The sequence below is a fragment of the Emydura macquarii genome, unplaced genomic scaffold, assembly GCF_026122565.2.
Source record: "Emydura macquarii macquarii isolate MOO-44397 ecotype Brisbane River unplaced genomic scaffold, CSIRO-AGI_Emac_v2 contig_312, whole genome shotgun sequence".
Classification (NCBI taxonomy): domain Eukaryota; kingdom Metazoa; phylum Chordata; order Testudines; family Chelidae; genus Emydura; species Emydura macquarii.
In genome coordinates, this window is record NW_027130449.1 from 9,518,495 (window position 1) to 9,540,558 (window position 22,064).

Consider the following 22,064-nt stretch of genomic DNA (forward strand, 5'->3'; position numbering starts at 1 on the left):
CCCTGACCCACTGAGCTGGGAGCGGCTGAGCGCTTTATCCTGCCTTACGCAAGGGGAGCAAAGCTGGATTGCCTTTCGCTCTCCACCCGCGCGGGCTCCCCCGTCGAAAAAGGACGCCGCCGCCGGCCCCAATGCCCAGGGTCTCTCCCCAGCCTGCACGAACCAGCCCCTGAGAGAGCCAGGGGGAGCCCCTTGCCCCCCTGAGACCGGGCAGGATGAACGGGTGCGCGCCTCCCTTTTGGTCCGGAGAGATGGGAACCCCCGTGCGCCCCCTAGGTCCGGAGAAATGGGGACCTCCGTGCGCCTCCCTTCATCTGGAAAGAAGGGGACCCCCCGTGTGCCCCCCTAGGTCCGGAGAAATGGGGACCCCCGTGCGCTCCCTAGGTCCGGATAAGGACCCCCGTGCATCTCCCTTCATCTGGAAAGATGGGGACCCCCCCGTGCGCCCCCCCTAGGTCCGGAGAGATGGGGACCCCTGTGCGCCCCCTAGATCCGGATAAGGACCCCCGTGCGCCCCCCTTCATCTGGAAAGATGGGGACCCCCCCGTGCGCCCCTGGACAGATGAGTTTCCATGCGCCCTTGTCCCGCAGTAACTGGGATGCCCGGGGAGCTTACCTGCCAGCGCTCCAGGCCGCAGCCGGGCGAGATGCTGCTCGCCTCCTCCGCCCCTGTAAGCAAAGCGTCTCTCGGTAACAGGAACCACAGAGCGCCGCGCCGGATTGCCTGGACGCCGGCTGCAGACAGACAGGATGTCGGCGTGGGGTCGCCTGCTGGTAGGGAGGACGGACGGCAGCACGGAGCCAGCTGAGCAGGAAGCAGTGGGAGCAGAGAACAAATTCCCTCCAGACCCCCCCACGGACAGGGTTTGGTTTGTGTGTGGTGGTGGTGGGAAAGAAACACAATAACCCCGCCTCTGCCCCGTGCACAGCCTGCGGGAACCGCAGTCTCTCCCAGAGCACAGGGGAGAGGCTGTGGCTTATTCTCATTATGTATATTACAGTACTAGCACCCCCAGGGACACCCCATCCCAGGCCCTCCTTGCACTAGGCACTAGCGGAAGGCATCCCCAGCCAGGCACAAACAGAAGCAGGGAAAGAGCTATTTCACCCTCTTCACCCCATGCACCGAGCCAGGGCGAGGCAGGAGAGATTACCAGACCCCACCCCTATGCAATACATGACCCCTAGTGAACGGCTGCATGACTGTCTCAGTGGGACTGGCCCCAGCATCTGAGGCTTTCTCACTGGTGGGGGAACTCTGCTTCAGCTGGGCTAGCAACTGCCTCTGCAGCTGGTATGGACCGCCGAGGTCCAATAAAACAAAATACAGCCACACTCGCTGTCTGGTCACCCTATTCTCCTTGAACTTCCTCCTTCTCCTTTAGCTGTTCCCAGCTGATGGGTTGTTGGTTCTGATCAGCCTCCTGCTTAATGAAGCCATTGAACACCTACCTCCCAGTTCAGTTCAGTTCAGTTCACACCAGGGGGAATAGCTGCTACCTTAGTGGGCAGAGTGCTGAGTCAGCTCTCAGCTTCCAGCACCGCCACACAGATGCTTTGGCCATGAGGCCATACCCTAGAGACCTGGACCCAAAGAGGAAGCAGTGGGGTTCTGGAGGAGGGCAGCAAGGAGGGGAAGGCAATACATTTGCTTTAGGAGAGAGGTCAGCAAGGAAGCCACAACTGGGGCCACAGCAGTACTGGGTCCTACCACCCCCCATCTAAAGAGAGAGACCATACACAGCAAGTTTATGCACAAAAGACTTTATTACAAATCTTGTCAATCCATCCCTGGTGGTGCATTAATAATTAAACTTCAGCAAGGAGTTCATGCCTCGTGCGGCTCCAGTCACACAACCTTGGCATATCCAAGGGCTCCAGCTGATGTGCATGCGTATTTCCAGGAAGACTCCGTTTGCATTCCCAGCCATGATGCATTCAGAATAAATGTAACCACCTATGAGGCTGCATCTTCGCTTGCTTTTTCTTCCAGTTCCCCTTCATTTTTCTTCTCTCCCCTTGAAACTGCAGCTTTCCTTCCTGCCCCCACGTGACAGTCTCTCCCCCACCTCCAGTTACGCTCCTCCACTGCCCTTCCTCTTCAGCTCCCATCATGCATTTCTGCATTCCCCATCCCCCCAACCCAGTCACCTGAGAGTACCACTTCTCCCACCCTCAAGCTCAAGGCAGATAACAGCTCAAAGAGGGGCTGCCACAATAGACCAAATAAGAGACTCCATATAATGGGGGGGGGGACCCTTGGATCATCACAGGATTACTATAGTCATTCATCCTCTCTTCAAACTCCCCTAGCAGGGGTGACACCAGGGCTTTGACAGAGCAGGGGGAAGGCTTTCCTTTCCTAGCATGAACTTTCAGAGGAAGGTGGAGTGGAAGGAGGTAGAAAATCAACCTAGGTAGACTGAGGCCAAACACATGGTCCTTTAACAGGAGATGTTTTGCAGCAGAGCTGAAATTGGAGTTGCTGTCTCAGGCACAGCGCAAGCCAGCCACAGGTAGAGTCAGTGCAAGTGCAGCAAGATTAAAACAAGCGTCCCTGAGAAGTGGTGTCCATGGTGACAGATCCTGTGCAACAAGGCCCCAGAAGGGACGCTGCTTTGAAGCCTGCGCGCAGACATTAACTGTCACAGCTGCAAAATAGTCTCTGGTTGTCATGTGACTATAGCATTAACAAAAGATACTTGCTTCACAGCTCTGAAGATGGTTTAGATGCAGATCAGGTATGGCATGGGGGCAAGATTGTCCTCTATTATCCTTCACCTGGAAGGACTCTTCTAGCAACAGGGTAGGGGGCAGAGGGCGGGCTTCAATCTCCACCTCCCCTTCCATCCCTGCTCTTACATTGCTGAGAAGGCCAACAAGCACCACTTCACTGGAGCACCTCTCTACGAAGAGGTGGACTGAGCTGATGGGCCCAGCTCTGATCCCGCTTTTGCTAGTGCAAGGCCAGAGTAACTCCACTGAAGTTTCATGCCTGTAAATAAGATCAGGACTGGGTTGGGTGAGAGCGTAAGTACAAACAGCAGAAGCAAGACTAAGGGGCGTGGGGGAGAGGGAGAGGCATTTCATTGAAAGCAGGCAGGCAAAGACATGGCCTCAGGTATTAACCCAACTAGAGTTCCAGCCCTTCACAGAACAACTTCGCCTCTAAAGATCTCAGGCTCAACCTCAAGAAGTACTTGGCGTCTGTGCAGTGCCGTGCCTCTCATCCAAGTGTGCATTATGCTGTTGCACAGCTTGGGAAAGTGAGGCTAAGAGTAAGGGATTTGACTGTCTCACAGCTGGTAGTGGAGCTGGGCAGACCAGACTCCCCACAGACCTGCTGTCTGGTTCTAGTCCTAAAGCAACGCGGAGGAGGAAGGTGGAGTTACAAAGTGTGCCTGGACCAAGCAGTTTGCCTGGAGCAGATTGAACAGCTTGAGTGGTACCTGTCATCCCTTTCGAGACCCTCCCACCTCCACCTCAGTACCCGAGGAGTTAGTATCTTCACATGGATCTGTGGGATTGGCAAGTTATTTCGTCTTCTGCTTTAGCCCTTTCCCCATCAGTATTTATTAGCCACCTACAGGACCATCGGATTCAGTCCAGGACTAGCCCATGACAGACCACTTCACATTACTGCTGGCATTGAACCGTTCTCTCTCACAGGACTTGCTCGCCGAGGCCGGGATTCCCAGTCCCTTATCCCCAGGTTAGACACATTCATCCCTTCAGCGTGTGGCGTCAGATGCCCATTCTTTTTCGGGAGTACCCCCCTGCTGCTCGCATTCCTCCAGGCATGGTACTTTTTCAGCAGTTTCCTCCTGGCGAAGCTGCAGATTTCGACCATGAACCCCAAGGACACTACGTACATAGCCAGGCCTCCAGCCTTGAGTAACCACATGGGGTTGGGCGAGACGGTCATGGAGTACAGGATCCGCCCTCCCACCCCAATCCGTAGCACCAGAAAGAGAGCCACAAAGGAAAAATCCACCACGTCCCCTACGAAGCTGTGGTAGCGCCCGGTTTCCCGCAGGAACCAGCGGGCCTGCAGCAGCGGGTTGGTGATCTCGCTGACGAAGATGACGGCGTTGATTTCGGTGGCTGACTGGCCAAGGCCCAGCACGATCATCATGCCACAAATACTCAGCATGTGATGGGACAACATTAGGTCTCCCTCTGTCTTGAAGTACATGCACCAGCTGAGGTCAAAGATAAAGTAACCCAGGGTAAGGCACAGCACCCGGACTTGGACAGGTGTGTTTGGTGTCCCTGAAAGGAAAGACACGTGCATTAAACTGAGAAGGGTTACTCCTAAGAGCTCCATTCCAAGAGGAAACCTACATAGTGGATCTCGCTATACAGGGTCTCCTTCCCACCAGACCTTGTTTTGCAAGCAATAACGTGCTGTTCTATCCTAGGGTGCCTATGAAAAACAATGGCCGCCTACTCAGTAGATTTGCTTTCTGCGTGTATGCAGAGTCAGAGCTGCCAACTGGAGTGAAGAAGAGACACTTCCCCAGATTTACTACTTCTGACTTCCATTAGCACAGCAGAGCTTACACAGCTCACAGAGAGCTGGAGTCTGCTCTGCCTCATGCATCATCAGTACAGCAGTGAGCTCTGCAGCTGGAGCAAAGGTATATTCCGCCAATGGAACGGCATCGGTATAACTGAAGCAAAATCTCCATAGTGATGCACAAGTCAGAAAGGACCCAGCTTGACTCTCAGATCCCAGGTTGAGTCTGCAGGGAACTGGCAGTCAGAAAGACAAACTGACTGCCTTCTACATCCTGGGCTTGTTGGGTGGGGGGGATTTTGTCCACCAGGAGGACTCTCCCACACAGACCCCTTCCCCATTTCTACAGTCCCGAGTACATAGCCTTAAAACTTCACAGTGCTCACTCACTAATGGTAGCAGATGTTTGTGTGTCAGATTGTGGCAGCACGGCCTGAAGAGGGGGAATTAAGAAGGGGGGTGGCCCACAGGTTCCTTTATGCCACTTAGTAGTTAAGCATGACTGGGGGAAACAGGTTTAAAAAAAAAGTGTGAGGATGGGGCTAGGCAGCCAGGGATTGAAAGAAAGGGAGATGGGTCTGAGGGAGATCACAGGGGCTTGACGTACAGGCAGGCAAAGAAAACATGGCTCCAAGCATAGATGGGAGCATGCAAAAGGGAAACCTGGGCCAGTCAGCAGGAGATGGCAAAAGAGCATTCAGGAGAGGGAACTCATCCTCCTGCACGGATCCCAGGCACAGTAAGACAGAGACACTGCCTCTTTCCAGCGACAAGATCACCTGTCCCAGGGCAAAACTCCACCAAACCTACCTGCGTGAGTTAGAGGCGAGGGGCCAGCGATAAGAGCAACGTAGCCAGAGAGGCCGGTGACAACGACCCCGTGCATCAGCGTGACCAGCCGGCAACTCCACTCGTAAGTTCGCTGCTTGTTCCAGCAGCAGAAACAGGCGTAGAGGAAAAGCCACAGTGTCAGGCTGCAGGTCACCTGGAGCAGGATGGAGAACATGGTCCTAGGATGGACAGAGAATGCAAGTTAGGGAGAAGTGATCTCTCGGAAAAGGCCCCAGCCCCACGTTAGCACTGACCAGCAAACTTGCCCCCAAGACCTCAGGTGGAAGAGACACACACAGTGCTCTGGGAGCCCCCCTCCACCTGCACTTCTCCCGTCAGCGCAAACGCTCCAGCGGCTGCAGCACTAGCCAGGTGCTGCCTTTAGAGCGGGCAGCGGAGGAGTGAGACGACAGCTCTGCTCGCATCGTAGCTTGCACCCGGCCCACCTGCCGCGGGGAACCAGCAGCGCCCCGCCTCGGACAGGTGCGGGGGGCGATAGCGCAGGGCCCGCCGCACCCTGGAGAGCTGCGGGAGGAGCCGGGGGCGCCCGCCCCAGCGCGCCCCGCCGCCGCCACCACCAACCTCAGCCGGAGCCGGGTCCGGCCCAGGCGGGGCCCCGCTGCCGAAGTTACCTGGCTGGGCTGGTTCGGTTCGGTTCGGGCCGGCCGCCGCTCGCCTCCATAAACCCAGCTGCGCCGCCCAGGTGCGAGGAAGGAGGCGGGGGCGGGGACGTCGGTTCCCTTCACTAGGCACAGCTGCTGGCACGGGGGGAGGGGAGAGGGGCGCCCCCCCCTTCACTTGTAGGACTGGAGATTGGGGAATAACCCCCCGCCCCCGCAGCACCTGCACAGACCCAGGAGGAAGAGGGGTAGATACCCCCTAAAGCGAGCACAGGTGTGCAGAGAGGAGCAAGAACCCCGCGCCGTGTACCGACCTAGGGCAGGGGGGAGAGGCACTAACCTCTGCCCCCCTCCTTCCCGCTCAGGTCGAGGGGTGCGGGGCTGGGCAATCTCAGATCCTCCCCCCCCCAGAAAGGGACTGGGATGGGGAACCAGCTAACGTCCCTCTCGAACCGGTTTGATGTCGTGAGGTCTTTCTTGCGGCTGCGAGAGGAAGGGGGGTGATCCCGCTCTGGTGTTTGTTTATTGGGGGGCATTAGATGGGGCTGGGGAAAGGGAAGTGAGGGGGTACCCTGGCCCTCTGCCCCAGCCCCTCTTCTGTCCAGTTCCCCGTCGTACCAAACACAGCAGCTCATCCTGGGGTTCAGAAAGAAGGGGTGGGGGATACAGGAGAGGGCAGGGAAAAGGATGGATGTGGGGAGGAAAAGAGACGGGGAAGGATGCAGAGAGGGAGTAGTAAAATGTATCTGCCCCTGGTGGAGGGGTGGGGTCCATGGTTATTTCAAGATGTTCCAAGGGAAAAACAGATGTACTCATTAGCTCGCTCCGGCTGATGGGTGTTGGGGCAGGGGAGGCGGGGAAACCGGGGCAATCAGCTGGACAGGCAGTGGTTAGAGGGGGTCATTAATTTTGCAAATTTTGCCAAAACTCTCCTCACCCCCCCAGTCATTACTATTATCAGACTGGCTTTCATAGTGACTTTGGCCAGGGTTTCATTATTTCACAGGCAATGTGATCACATACCTGGATTCAGAAGTGTTTTCCGAAGGGTGCCTCCAGCTTTCATAAGGGTGGGTTGAAAAATACATGCCCTGTTTCCTCTGAGAGCAACACCAGTCCATTGGCCACTTACCCGGGGGCAGGAGGGGGCAGCAGCTGCCTTCTTAGGTACTTCAGTGGTCCCTGTCCCCATAGCATCTGTGTGCTGCCCTCTCAGGGGTGGTGCTAGGAGGGGTTAGGGGGGCACAACTCTGTGATTCTTTTCCAGTGAGTTGTGGGAAATCTTGTTTGTCCTGGGCACAGAAGAGGTAGGGGGAAGGCTTCGGAGGACTAGCAACACGCAAGTGATTGAACTTGATTCCTCACTGCAGGGTGCGGAGGTTACAAGCCAGAGTGTAAGCAGCACTACGGCTTTGGCCTGTCCTACAGCACCACTGTGATTGAGGAGAGGTTGTGTGTATGTGGACAGAAAGGGGGCAAGGGGCAGCACATTAAAAAGAACTCAAGTTAACTCTGCAGTGCGGACGAGCGCTAAGGGACTTGCCCAAGGTCAAAGAGAGAGTCTGTGGCAGAGCAGGGAATGGAATCCCATCCTCCCCCCAACGCTCAGACAAGCACCCTATGCCGAGGCCCATCCTCCCCTCTTCTCATCAGGAATTTTAAGGAATCCTGTTATAAACTCTTGGGAGAAAGTTTACAGTGGGAGAAGTAAACAAGGGAATGATCAATCAGGGAAACAAAACCTGAGCCCAGTTTCCACACCTTTTCACAAACCTGCTCAGCCACGGCGGCCCTGAGAGCACGGCCACAGAAGGGGACCCGGTTAGTCATTCGCTGCACAGCTACCTTCAAGGAGCTGCTTGATCTTGCGGGGTTGAGGGTGCAGCCTCAGACGGGGGCTGTGTGAGGGAGAAGAGTCTCCTAGGGTAAGTCTCTACTGCAGTTTCGAGCTGTGAATGGCGTCTGAGTGTGCTTTAATCTGGTTAGCGCTGGTATAGGAGCAATGAAGCTGTGAGGCCCGAGGGAGGGCTAGCTGGCTGCATAATTACCCAAGATTCGGTGCGGGGATTTGTACAGCTTCACTGCTCCTCTCTCTGAGTTAACAGTATAGCTGCTGCAGTGTAGACACCCTGGGACCAAGGTTGGATAACATTTTCCTAGAGATCCTGGCTCCTGGACACCTCCCCTCCCTTTTGCACTCACCCCCTGGCTGCCACAGCAACTGCTTTCATGGGAATGTCACGTTAGAGCCCAAGAGTTTAAATGTAGTTTTTAGCTTCTTTTAATGCAACTTGGCAGCTGGAAGCCAGGAGAAGGGCCACAGCATGTGACAGCTAACACCCTGCAGCCCACCTGTAGAGCTCTGCCGACCACAGGCTGGGGACCTGTCTGAGACAACAGCAGGCGCAAGATGAGAGCTTCCTACAGAAAAACATTTCACACAGAGAAGTTCCGTGTTGACTGAAGTCCGGGGCTGCCCCAGCTCAGGGGTCTTTTCATCAGAGGCCTCTTTAAACATCAGCAAACTACATATCTATATCTAAGCTTGGAGTGGCTACTCACAAACACAATACGGATGGGGCTCACCCAGATGTTGTTGAAGCAGAGGCTCGGAGCACAGCAGATAGTTCACTCTTCACCCCCTTCTGGGATTTAAGTCACCGTTGTGTCTGTCGTGAAAGGCAGATGGACAATGAAACTTTCTCTCTTCTCTCCTTGCAGAGGGGCGCTGGGACAGTGAGCTATCGCCAAGACCTGTTTCAGGCATATGGGTTCCTCAGGAGAAGTTTATCTGAGCTCTCACAGCCTCTGCATCCTGAGCAGGTCTGTTTGTGTCAATTTGTCCTCTGCATTTTTTAGATGGTATTGTAGCAGGTGACAGTCAGGCTTGTCAAACTGGAATTTCCTGCCCTGTGCTTATATTTATGCTTCAGAGTGCGGGCCCAGGATACCTAAAATCATCCAAAGACCCCGATCGACAAGTTGGGTCCTCTGGCACAGCAGAACTCTCAACAATAAGAGTAAAGCTCATCTGTGTGGGAGCCGGACCCTTCCCGCACGGGCGGTCCAAGACTGTGGAATGAACTCCCCCAGGAATTAAGGACCACCACAATCTTCACCACCCTTTGTGGCATGTGTAAAGTGAATTTCTTTGATCTTGCTTTCTCTAATATAAACACGGAGGGGTATGCTTATTCAAACCTACCAAAACAAGACCTTCTCGTGCACACACTTCTCCCTCTGGGGAGGGTATAAGAGAACAAACGTGCATAGTCAGGTTGCTTACTGCACTAGGGTGAGAGCTTAGAGTAGTTCTCAGACAGCTTGCAAATGAAAATATACACACCTGAAATTTACAATGTTTGCAGGATTGAGATGTGTGTGTGGAAGTGACTGAGAAACCCTAAAGATCCATTTAATTCATTGTAGGTGCAACCCCGGAATGTAGAGCTTTTTTGGGGGCTTTTAAAAATAACATTGAATAAAAAAACCAACAATTGTTCAGAGCACTAATAAAACAGGGTTTTTACTCCTAAAAGTTTTGCTAGCGTTTGCCTTAAAATAACCATCAGACATCAGTAAAAGAAATAGAATAAACTGCAAACCAAAATGTCTATTTACACTTTTATGACCCAGATTCTCAGCAGTAGAGCTTCCGTGATATAGAAGTCCCTGGAACTATGACAATAGACAGCAGTTGAGGATCTCGCTCATGACTTTGTAATGTAATTCATGTCTTAATTCTACTCTACAAAATGAAATATTTACTCTTTTCAGATAGACAAGCTGTGAAATAAGCATGATTTCCCTGTTGATGTTCTGTGAAATGTGTTAGATTTTCTATACTTTGGTTTTTAATAACATTAAACAACACACACACACACACATGCAGAGAAACATAAAATCCACAAAATTCACACCTGAGTTATACAAACTGTCCTCCTAGGAATGGAAGAACATACCACATAAGAATGGGAAAGCTATTTACATGTTTATAATTCAGCAAAAATGATCAGCGCGCAGACACACACACACACACAAAATTAGGGAGGTCCTGTTTGGTAGCTGATGAAGCCCAATGGATAAATAAGAGGGAAACAAAAGAAACGTGAGGAGAAAACCTTAGACAAAACTCCTGTTGGCTTCAGTGGAGCTGAAATTTCACCCATGACGTCTAACAGTGGCAGTCTACAAGGGAGCAGTGAGCTGAGGCTCAGAGTTGAGCAATGACCAGGGCAGTGTCTTTACAAACAGGGGTGCATTTTTTAAAGGGAAAAAAAGTAAAAGAGGCACGTGGCTTTAAACATTTAAAGAGAGAGAGGAAAGCGTTTTAGAAAAGGGCAGAATCATTCAAAGGAAAACTGGCTTAGTAGGGAATAAAGCACAATGGCATTAACCTGGGAAGTGGATAGAACAGCAAAGCACACACGTAGGTGCAGGGTCTTTGGTGAAATGAATTTGGTAACCTGAGTTCAATTTTGGGGTTTCGGGGACGTCTGCACGCATGTATGTGGGGTCAGATATGGCACCCGAGACCCGTCCCATGTGAAGCTCAGAACTGAGCTAGAAGAGGGAGGATTATAACATGTAAATCCTTCCAGGTTAGCTATTATCAGGCAATACAGAGTATGGCGGATATCCGCACATGATGGACAGCGGTTGGTGCTGACAGGGCGGGTTAACACCCGGGAGGGTATTACATTTCACTGCTGGAGTTGAGAATGGCCTGGGAGTTTCAATTACAGCTTGAGTCTCTTAACAGTCCAGCTGTGTTGGGCTCCCATAAGCAAGACCTTCATTCTGCTGCACGTCGAAGGCACCGTAGCTCCAACCGTTGCCCCAGAAGTTGGTCCATAGCTAGAAGTCAAGGCTCCCTTTATGCATGATGGAGCAAAAAACCTCAATGGAGATAAGTGGGTTGATTCCATCGGTACCAAGATCTGCTTGAAACAAAGGAAACAGACATAAATACACTGTTGTTGTTTTCCTTTCCCCTGAAACGTGACCTAATCGTTATTTCATTTGTAGCTCTCCTTAGACTCGGAGCCAGCAACTGGTTCTCTGACCCCAACAGGGGGGTGGTCTGTAACCAAATTAGTCTTCTCTGGATGGCTAACAAGAAGCGCCCACCTTGCTCAGATTTCACGCATGCGGAGTCACAAGGACAACCTAAGAGAAGTTCCGGCCTCATCTCAGTGCTGGATCAGAGCGAGTCCCTCCATGATTCAGGAGCCACAGCAGCTGCTGCAACAGCCAACATGGGGTGGGAGCAGAAGCTGCGGTGGCTGGGGGTGGAGGACACCAGCAGCAGCACAGCATGTGATGAGGAACAAGAAGAAGGGCTTCACCCCAGGGCATGGGGGATCTGTTGAGGCCAGAAGAGACAGAGGAAATGTATCCCTTCTGCTTTATCTGTCACCCAGCACCACTGCCGTGAGTGGACACTCAGTCAGCTCCAGGGAGAGCAACTTGGATGCGGAGGAGTTAATTTAAATAGGAGCAGCAGCAAAATACATCTTCTCCTCTGCCTCTCTCCTTTCCCCACTTTTCCTACCACACACAGAAGGAAAGCATTGCCGTCCCATACCTGCTCTCTCACTGCATTTTTGCTAGCGTGACGTTTCAAGCAAACGTGGCATTTTCTGTAAGTTTGGGGGCACAAAACTGCCATTTCTCCTGGACCCTCAGAGTGAGCATGGATTCATCTAACTTAAGAAAAACTAAGTCCATCACTGTAATATGCAGCGAGCCCTGATTGTTCTTCTCTAGGGTCCCATTTTCGCCCCCACTCCCTGGGCATTTCTGCCAGGGGCTCCCCCGCTGCCTTACCCAGAAGGGTTGAAACTGGACGAGTTCATTGTGGCTTTAGAGTTGCTTTGGGATGCGCTGGGGCTGGTGGCATGGAGCCCTGTACTGGGGGACGAGGGCCTGCTGGTGTTCCCAGGGGAACACGACGATGTTACTGCAAAAGAGGAGAGACAAGAATGAGGCTTCTTTCCTACTGGGGAGCAGGTACATCCGTCCCACTGCTCTCCTTATCCCTGGGCTTGCTGCAACAGCGAATGCATTTTAACTGTGCCCTGGTCTGACAAGCTAGACACCCCTAAACCAGGGGTCAGGGGACTTTCTCCCTACAGCGAAGCACAGCTACTGCAGCACATGGTTCCTCCGGTGTGAGATCTGCCAGGGCTCTGCTGAAGAGATGCCAGAATCTTCTTCCAAGGACACACCCCATGCAGCATGATCCCAGTCCAAAACCCTCGGCCCGAACGTGGAGGCAGCGAGTTGCTTTTGGGGATAGAATGGAAGGAAGGAAGACAGCAAAAGAAGGGGGGGGGGAGGAGAGATTAGAAGAGAGCAAGTGAAGGAGTTTTTTTTTAAAAAAAATCCCGGGTTGGGGTTGCGGAGATGAGTCTTGTTCCAAAGCCCTTCACGTTAGCAGGGAAAGACGCGAGCCCCTATCAATCATCATCGCCATCGCCCAGGAGCCCTAGTCATGGACCAGGACCCCCTTGTAAGAGGCGCTGCACAGAGACAGAACAGACAGACAGTCCTTGCCCCAAACAGCTTACAATCTAAGTACAAGGCAAAAGACAAGAGAGAGAGAGATCCAGAGCCAGCTCCCCGCAAAGTTCAGGAGTGTTTGGATCCAGCGTTGTGCTCTGGTCTCTTCCATCCCTAAATATCAGCGTTTGCCTGTGAGGCTACAGGAAACGTTCCACCCAGGGGCATTTCCTCTACTGGGCCAGCGTGAAGATGCGGGTTCTACCATCTGCACCCATCACGGATGCACTGGCCAGGTCAGGCAGCTAATTATGGTCAGCCCAGGGGCCCAAACGTTGAAACACACACAGACTTCAGGCCAAATACAAGGTCTAAGTACTGATCGGCGGCAGAGCAAGAAGGAATTTGGTATCAGTGAAGGGGAAAAAAAAAAAGAGGCATCAATCCTTGAGCCAGTCTTACCTGTCCCGGGCATGGTGCTATGGATTGGATTGGCTGAGAGGGGGCCCAGGGACCCTGAGGTAGAGACCTGGAAGAGAACAGAACCAACAGTGGATTAGTGACACAAGGTTATTAATAAGAACACAGTTTCCAGAGTGCCATTCCCTTAGGAGTATGCACAGTCATGCACAAGCTTCCCATTCCCACAGGAATCCCTTCGTATACTATAAAACTAGCCCGGCTACCCCGCTGGAACTTTTAGTATGCTATGCACACACCCACACAGATTTCTTAGCCAGATACAGTTCAGATTCCCACAGACTGTTCTTAGTATTGCATTATTAGTATTGCAATATATGCACCCCATTCCCATGGACAATAGCCTGCTCTCTACACCTGTAGATGTCACTCTTGCCAGCAAAAATTCACTCACGAAAACATTCATGGAGAATGAATGAAAGAGGCCGCTAACGCTCTCAAAGCTAATTCCCTGAATGAGGGTTTGCAGGTACTTCTGTAGCAGGATTCACCTGATACTCTCGCCAGGCCTATTAGACCGTCGGCAAGCTACAGACCTGCCTCAATAGGAAACTTCTTTGTGCCAAGTCAAGGCCTGCAGTGACCGAGGTGGGTGAAAAAATAGGGAGGGTCTCTTCTATATGCAGTGCCCCAATACTTGGTGGCAGCTCATGCTCTGTAGCGAGGCTACGCAGGAGACACATGGGAAGGCGAGAATGTGCCACCTCCCGCTGGCACCGCCATGCCTCCAGAGAAGAAGGGAGCCATGTCTGCAGGTCAGGCTGTGAGCGGTTATAATGCTGCACTGCAAGGCGTGGTGAGGGGCGAAAGAAGCTGCTCTGAGGCCTCCTCCTAGTCTCAGGTGCCTTGACTCAGCAGCGCTCTTACATACGTGCTCAAAGTCCCACTGAAGTTAAGCATGTGCTTAATGCTTTACTGAACTGGGGCCAAAAGGGAAACGCATCACCCTCACCTGGCTCCTCATATGTGGCTTAATACTTCACTTCCAGGTCCTTGAGCCATCACGTTAACGAACATGACATTAAACGCGAATTCGTGGTCAGTGTCATGTAGGCGGGAACTAGCTTTGTTTAACATCCTGTGAGCTGGTCATGGGTAACGCTAGCTTTCCCAGCTGGCTTTATCCAGGACCAGCTGGCACCTTGAACAGGATTGGGCTCCCTTTAAACTGACTGCAAGGTCACATTTGCCATCATGTTAGTTAGCACAACCTTCTCAAGGCCGTGCTCTGCCACACCCTCAGTTTCTAATCCATTGTGTCTTGCTTCTAGGTGGCCCTCCCAATTCTCCCATCCCTGTAAATTCTCCAGCCACCACCATGCATGGCAGGAGAGGAAAATGGATAGATTGGTGGACTAGTACTCCACCCGCTGTTCCAGAGCAGTTCGATGTTTTTGCTCACATGTTCTGCAGTCAGCTACTTAACAACATTGAGATTAAAACCAGTAGGCTTCAGAGTTAACAGCCCACTGAGATGAATGGATTCAGTTTTCACCTCTCAGTGCTACTGTTGAAGACTCAGTCTCCATTAGCACTTGAAAGCTTTTCTTTGAAACTTTAAGGGCTAGAAATATTAAGGCCAGATATTTAGCTGGTGTAAATCAGCCTAACACGTCACTGATTAACAACAGCTGCGGATCTGGCCTTCAATTAAAAAAAAAAAAAAAAGAGAATAAACTATTACATTCTATGGAGAGGGATGAGGCCATCAGACAAATGCAGCCCGGCATGCTGAATGCCAGCTCAATCCATCCCCTGCACAGCAACATCTGCACACCTTTCTCCTCCTCCTTTCCTGGGAGGTGCTGGGGAATCAGAAGTTGTTACTTCACAATGCTCTTCCCTCTGAGTCAGAGTTAACCAAAGCCCCAGCTAGAGGGAACCGTACAGCGGGAAGTGGAGCTGATGATTCAGTAGATAGTGAATCAGTGCTGAGCCAGTACCCTCTAGGGTGCTGTTGAAAGCGCCGTATTTCTGGGTGCAACTTAAAACGAAAGAAGTCTTGCCCGCTTGCTGTCAAGGTATTAGCCCCAGAAGCGTTTGGGTAATTGCATTCTGATTACATAACCCATGCTTGTTGTTTCATCTGGATGCAGGATTCTTCTTACTTCCTCCCTTTAGCTATTGCACAGGGTGCCAGTGCTCCAACAGCTGTCACAGTCCACCTTGCTTTCCAGCGGTGGGCACAGCAGTTCCCACATGGGAGTCTGCAGAGGGTTTGGGGCGGGGCACTTTTCCGTGCCATACAAATGTACGGGATCATCCCCTGCTGCTGCCTCCTTCTGCAAACCACGTGTTTCCCTAGCACCCTGCTACGTTTGCTGCCTCCTGCAGAGTAACCGGTACCCCTTGGTGCATCGGGTCTCACCAGTCTGGAGTTGTAGATGGGCGATTTTATGGGGGATGGCATTGGACAGCTGATCCGCTTCTCCTTCTGGCGCCGGTTACAGAACCAAACCCGAACCACTTCCTTTTCCATGGAGAGCTGCTCTGCGATCATGGAGATCTCCTCCGAGCTGGGCTTGGGGTTCTGGTAAGAGAGGGCCTTAGTTTAACAAAGAAAACCCTTTAGAGCCGCTGTTAGAGCGGCAAGAAGAGAGAAAGCTGGATGTGGCTCTTAACTGGGGAGGGGAAGAGATGTGGGTTTCTCTACGGGAAAGGGTAGAGATCTGGTGGAAGATCCACGTTTTCTGAGTCACACTGGTGAAAGCCTAGTGACGTCTGTGAAGACGCACAGTTGTACCTTCTCTGCATATGAAGCACTGCACTCTATTCTAAGAGCCTCAGATTGGTATTTAAGGAGAAGCTGCCACCTAAGGAGAAGCTAAGGAAGGATAGTCTTGCGGTGAAGGCACTGAACAGGGACTCAGATATCTGGATTCTACTTTCTAGATCTCCCACAGACTCCCTGTGTGATCTTGAATGAGTCTCTGCTATAATCTCTCTGTTCCTTATTTTTAAAATGGGAATAACGAAACCTCCTTTCTCCTACCCTTTGTGGATGTTAAACTCTTTGATGCAGAGATGCTCTCTGTATGTTTCTACCGCTCTTAGCACAAAGGGGCTCCAGTCTCAATTAGGACCTCTAAATAATAAAGAAAACAAAAGCCTAACACCAGGATATTGAGAAAGTTTCCCCTTTCTAAAAAAGCCCCAGAGTAGGAAGCTCCAGGCTGGCCAAAGTGGCAATGTTTCTGATAATTTGAGAGAGGCTGCCTATTATTCTTTCACCAACCCTAGGAGGACAAGTTTGATACACTCAGATTTACGGCAGGAGGGTAAAAACTGGAGCCAGTCAAAAATTTTCCATCTAAATTTTTTTTTTTTTAAATGGAAAATTGTGTTTTTGACTGTATACGTTTGTTTGCAAGAAGTGTTTGCTTTCTGTAGCAAATTCTGATCTCCCTTTGAAAATCTGAATGTTCTAAAACTGGAAAGTTTTGATTCTGAAATGTCGCCGTGGTGCCTCATGCTCCCATCCTCCTCTGTGCGCTGATCTCCCCAGCTGGAATTTCATCTCCCACGAGACACCATAAGACTGTCATAATACACCTGACAACGAAGGTAGACCATGGTGCATCCTGGGAGATGCCGTCTGACCAGGGATCTCAGTCTATCACGGGGGATGAGAGCTGAGGCACGCAAACTAACAACTCCCATGAGGCGGTATTTCTGAATTAAAATATTTCTATTTTTGATTTTTCACCAAAAAACTCAAAATTTTCTCTGGAATAAAATACTCTTTTCCAACCAGCTGTAATAAAATCCTCCTTCTGTCCCTCTCTCCCCTGAATCAGATACCTGTCTGGCAAATAACGGATATTTTGGTTTGCTGGCAGATCCAAAAAATTAAAAAAAAAAAATCATTCATTTTGTGTCAAACCAAAATTGCAATTTTTGGTGAATCAAAGAAATAGAAACATTTCATTCTGCCTGAAGTGTAACGTTTCTTTTGGATGTCACACATCTGATGTTTTGAAAATTTTAAAAGTAAAATGAAAGGAAATTTCTAAATGAAAAAATCATTTCCAATCGAAAAATTGAAACTTAGCATTTTAAAAATGTCAAAATGAGATGTATAGGTTTTTTTCAGATTTTTTTTTTTTTTTAAACCAAAACAATCTGCTGAAATTGACATGCATTCATGAAATGTTTTGGTGTTCCCAAATCTGCATTTTTCACCAAAAAAGTTTCCATCAACACTTTAGCTAAAGTTGTTTTGGTTAATAAAAAACAAAACAAAACAAAAAACCCTGAAAGAAAAAAGAAAATTTCTCTTAGCTCTATCCAGAACTAGCAGGAAGTTCTGGCTAGGAGATACAGCTCATAACAGGTGGTAAGATTTTCCCCTCACATCTTGAAATCTCTTCTCTAGCGTGGAACGAATGTTGGTCTCAATGCTGGTGCGTTTCTTTCTCTTCCGCCCAAACATCTCGCTCACTGAAGGGTAGGAATTCGGGGTGCTCGTGGAGGAATCCAGAGGAGTGGATTCTGGGGAAAAAGAGGGAACAAAGTGATTCAAGATGATTTGGGACCAGTGATGTTCACGCCGGGAGGGTGTGTTTCCTGAAGCTAACTGCTTGTGACAATCTGCTGTCCTTGAAACTGAAAAAGCCAAGGGTTTGTCCATGCCCCTAAGGCAAAAATTACCAATTAAAGTTTGCAAAAGGGCCATCCCTGAATCCTGACTGTTGGTGCAAATGTACTGAACATACAGCCAGTCCGTCTTAAGGACCTAGCTAGAGATCAATCTGCATGGTGCTCAATCTGCTAGGAGGCTACGTCCCTTTGGGATTTGCTACAATGATAATGAAGATTTATTCATGATTTATTGGTTGTTTGATTTTTGCTCCTGGAAGTTAGCAGGGAACCACTGGCCCCTCCCTAAACAAGTTAAAGATCCTGGCTCAGAATATGGTCTAAGAACCCTTCCTTCCCTAGTGGTGATACCTTTAGAGTGGCTCAAAATAGCCCCAAATTCTAGCGTCTAATGAGGCTGGTCAGAAAAGGAGTGAAAAGTTGCCCAAAATATTGTTTTCCACCTTTTTAAATGACATTTCCAAACCAGCAACTTTGAGCACTATGTTTTCAACTGTTGTAAATTGGTGTAGCTGCAATGACTTCAGTGACGCTATGTTGATTGACACCAGGTGGGGACCATGCTGGGAGTTTCACCCAGTTGCTGAGACGTTTCCTGTTGCAATAAAAATTGGCTGAATGTGTCCATGTCACCACTAGATGATGGAATGTCACAGTCGCTCAAGTGTATGTGGCTACAATGCAGTCTATAAAAGGATATGAACCACAGAACTGCTGTGCAACAGCTAACAGGGAGTCTCTCAATAATAAATATCTAGCTCTCATAATCATGGTTCATGAGTAGATCTCAGGGCACTGTATAAAAGGAGGTAAGTCTCAATATCCCCAATTTAGAGATGGGGAAATGGAGGCAGAGAGTAGCAGAACGATTTGCCCAAGGTTAACCAGCAGAAAAGCCAGAAATAGATCTGAAAAATCTCCTGAATGTGCGGGCGACAATCTGGCCAAAGGAGCACACTACTTCTCAGGTGGCTGAGGCGTGCGTTTCTGGAATGAGAGGACTCCCTGTTTGCGTGGCTTAGCTTGCAACACCATGATAACTGACTATGGGTTCAAGACATCGTCGGCGACCTTACCCTTCTCCCTGCAGGTGTATCCCATTGGTGAGCGTGTTTACCTGTCCCCCTCTATGCCCAATTGCCAGAGGACATTAGCCTGTTACAACCCCAGGCTGGGAACTTGGGCAGAAGCTGTTGCAGTTTATTCTTTTAGCTAGGGAGGTCCACAGTTCAATCCCTGTCTCGTTGGCCAAGACGGCAGCCTTCACACAAGCACGGCGTGGTGCCCTACCTGCATCACTCAGCCACTTCTCCAGCAGGGGTTTGAGCTTGCACATGTTTTTAAAGCTCAGGTTGAGAGCCTCGAAGCGGGAAATGGTGGTCTGACTGAAATCGTTGCCGTACAGCTTACCCATGGCCAGCCCAACATCGCCCTGCCAGGGGAATCCAAATGAAAAGATTAGCTGAGGAAACCCGTTTGCAGCTCCCCACCGTGTTGTTAATTCACTCCCAGGTAACTCCTACAGTAACAACAAACCAGGTTCTTCACCAGCCTAGTTTCTTCCATCACTGGAGATAGACCCCCCCAAGGCCTCCCTGCGTCTTTCCTACACTCCAGTATTCAAAGAGGCTGCAGGTAATTGTTACGCTTGGCCGGAGTTTACAGGTAATGCATCTTCAAGAGGGGTTTGTTCATCCATTGTTCATCTGTGCTTTCCAAGGGGTGTTCCCATAAAGTACACATCTGTACAAATCCCCTCCTCTCCGTGCCCACATCCATATTAAATCCTCCCCACTTTGTGCATCTCACCATTAAGCCACTCATCACGAGACTGCCTTTTCCGTCTCACCTGTGTGAACCCTAGTTTGATTCGCCTCTGCTTGAAAGTCTTAGCAAACTTCTCTAGTTCCTCCAGGTCGCTGGGTTCGTCAGACACTGCTGAGGATGGCAGGTGTTTTGCAACTTGCAAATGCTGTGGCATCTCCAGATGGGGCTCTAAAGATGGCCCAGAGAGCCCGGAACGTCCCACTGTCTGTTAAAAACAAAATCAGAGGTACAACAACAGAAAAGCCACAGGATTTTCTGCACCGTCCTGCCTTAGGGAACATGGCTTTTTATGGCCATGCTGTTAAACAGCTACCACTTCCCACTGCTGAGGGGGCTGCATGTTAATGGTGGGCAAAATGATCCTTCCAGACAAGTATGGGATGAGAAGGGTAAACTGTTTTACGGGAGATGGGCTCAAAGTTCTGGCCGCTACAAAAAGGCTGTAGAACAAAACCTATGTAGATCACGGAGAGCTGGCATTCATTTGGGGATCAGGTATAAAATAGCAACAAATACCTGGTGTTAAGGGTGGGCATTTAAAAATGAAAGGATGGACCATTGGCTCATCTGATCAGCTGCAAAAATCAAGGGAGCTGCTGTTTGAGTTACTAAGAAGGGCAACGCCAAGGGTGTTTCCGCATAATCTTGTGGGTTGGGTTGTGAATTTGCAAACCTAGGGCTGGTCTGACTCTGCATCCCATCCGAGCCCCCACAGTCTGGGGTGGCATGGGAAAAAGGAAGATAAAAAGGTTTCGACCTCCGGGTTGTGCCTGATGCAAGTAGGGCACAGGTCTGGAGAGTATTCAGTTCGCCTGATGAGTGGAGGATGGTTTTTGGTGAGCCATGGAGGGTCATCTATGGAATTCCATTGCCCACGGAGAGATGTGACCAGCCAGAACCCGTAACTCCTCAAGAGCCCTTCCTCTGCATGATCCCATTGAGGGACCTACAGACCAGCTGGGGCCACTCCCCTTAGGAACTATGCATGAGGGGAGGTGAAAGGGGCAAGTGGCTCCAGTGGAAACTGCTCTCTCCCAAAGGGTTCAGAAACTGACGGCCCAGGTGCCGAGAGCCCACAAGTGGGAAGGAGCGGAGGCTACCACAAAGGCAAACAAGCCAGCAAAAGCAGAGGCGGAGGGGAAATATTTTGGAGGTTATTAGTTTTATTTGCATAGCACCTGCTTTGGGGCAGGTGCTTTACAAGGCTGGAAAAGACAAAGCCCCGGCCCTGAGGAGCTTCTTGATCCAAGCAGGAAGCCAGCGCATGCAGGGGCGAGGAAAGGAGGCAGCGCCATGCCATGGGAACGAGCTAGGACGTCTGGCCCAAGCCCCGCAGCCGCAGTTGTGACTGGATGGGGGCACTGCCAGCGCTGTGGATCGGAGGCGAAGAGGACCAGCATGGGGAAAGCTTGAATCCCCTCAGCTTGGCTGCGATCTTCTTCCCTGGTGCAAATCAGCCGAGGCTCTCGGGCTCCTGCCCAGCCGCTGACATGAGGCCCATGACCAATTCAATCCCACTTCCGGCTGAGAAAGTAGTTACCTGTGACGCTAGGCTGGGTCCAGGCTGCGAGAGGATGAGGCTGCTCTGTTGCTGGGGAAAGGAGAGGATGTTTGACTGCAGACCTGATAAGAGAGGGAGAAAGAGAGACCGGATTCGCCTGACCACTCCTCAAGTATCTAGACAGATCTCTCGCACTCAGCAAGGCTGGGGCTGGAGCCTGCAGTGCCCAAAGAGGGGATACGGCTGTGGGACATGGCACAGTGGTCCGGCAGGCAGGTCGGACACTGTCTCCAGAGACAGAGAAGCACTTCAGCTTTGAAAGAATGGGCTTAAGACCCACTGAAAACAATGGGGCTGAAGCACATGTTTGGGTGTCTTATTGAACTGGGGCCTTACTCTTTGTACGAGAGAGACAGACGTTTTCTTCTTCTGTTGGGCACAACAGCCCCCAGAGATGTTCTGTGATATTTCTATACCTGTTATACAGGGCTTTTCATCCAGAGATCTCCAAGCATTTTACAAAGGAGGTAAACATCATTTTCTCCATTTTACAGATGGGGGAACTGTAAGGCATCATAGGCGTGTACAACTTTTTGGTATCTGGGCTTAGGCATTATGGGGATGGGAAACCAAGTAATACCACTGATAGTTAGTAGTAGATTTCCGTGCTTTGTTGCTGAAGGTCCCTGTGTTTAAACCCTGGGAAGTGTGTCGGCGTGTTGCTACGTGCGCACACTCCATCTGAATGATTGCTGGATCTTGGTACTTTAACCCTGGTCCTACCTCACCCTTCTCCCTCCTGTTAATTATGCTGACTCATCACATCACAGCTAACATCTGACTGAGCTCTGTTGGGGTTATTGGGCCTAAATATTTACCTTAATTGTAAGCTCAATTGTAAAAAGTATGCGAAAGTTTATAAGGTGTCACAAAAACCTATCACTTTTTGCCTGCTTGGGAATTAACCGTGGAAAGTAGATCACGTTACTTTAAAGAAAGAATGTTATGAACTGGTGCAAGAAAACCAGATACAGAGACTGAATTATTCCGAACAGAAAAAGGCCTACTGATAAGATTCAAGGACAGTGATTGAGGTTGGACTTAATAAATAAGACGACGTGGGTCCGGAAACTAATGGACCAAAAGACCAGGAGAGTAGGCCAAATTGGTGGACACAATAACA

The 22,064-nt window shown here is 50.5% G+C and overlaps 2 protein-coding genes across 4 annotated transcripts in view; both read right to left on the reverse strand.

Annotated features, from left to right (window-relative positions):
• Nucleotides 1-1,474: 1,474 nt before the first annotated feature.
• On the reverse strand, nt 1,475-6,594 carry LOC137164226 (TLC domain-containing protein 5-like). Of its 3 annotated transcripts, none has more exons than XM_067564916.1 (3): nt 5,983-6,594; nt 5,330-5,529; nt 1,475-4,272 (listed from the first exon to the last, which is right to left on the reverse strand). In XM_067564916.1, exons 1-3 carry the CDS (start codon nt 6,030-6,032, stop codon nt 3,632-3,634), a joined length of 891 nt encoding a protein of 296 aa, XP_067421017.1. In that variant the 5' UTR covers nt 6,033-6,594; the 3' UTR covers nt 1,475-3,631. The 3 variants fall into 3 exon arrangements, with proteins under 3 accessions (XP_067421017.1, XP_067421028.1, XP_067421036.1); XM_067564927.1 differs by lacking the exon at nt 5,983-6,594 and adding an exon at nt 5,933-5,959; XM_067564935.1 differs by lacking the exon at nt 5,983-6,594 and adding an exon at nt 5,797-5,813.
• A 3,449-nt stretch (nt 6,595-10,043) lies between these two features.
• Nucleotides 10,044-22,064, reverse strand: part of POU2F3 (POU class 2 homeobox 3) — a 55,015-nt gene continuing 42,994 nt past the window's right edge. Inside the window, exons 7-14 of the mRNA XM_067562731.1 lie at nt 20,921-21,003; nt 19,403-19,585; nt 18,844-18,985; nt 17,309-17,445; nt 15,323-15,484; nt 12,937-13,003; nt 11,800-11,932; nt 10,044-10,910 (exon numbers count right to left, since the gene is read on the reverse strand). Of these exons, the coding sequence (XP_067418832.1) occupies nt 10,871-10,910; nt 11,800-11,932; nt 12,937-13,003; nt 15,323-15,484; nt 17,309-17,445; nt 18,844-18,985; nt 19,403-19,585; nt 20,921-21,003 (947 nt within the window). The 3' untranslated portion in view covers nt 10,044-10,870. The remainder of the gene's footprint in view (nt 10,911-11,799; nt 11,933-12,936; nt 13,004-15,322; nt 15,485-17,308; nt 17,446-18,843; nt 18,986-19,402; nt 19,586-20,920; nt 21,004-22,064) is intronic.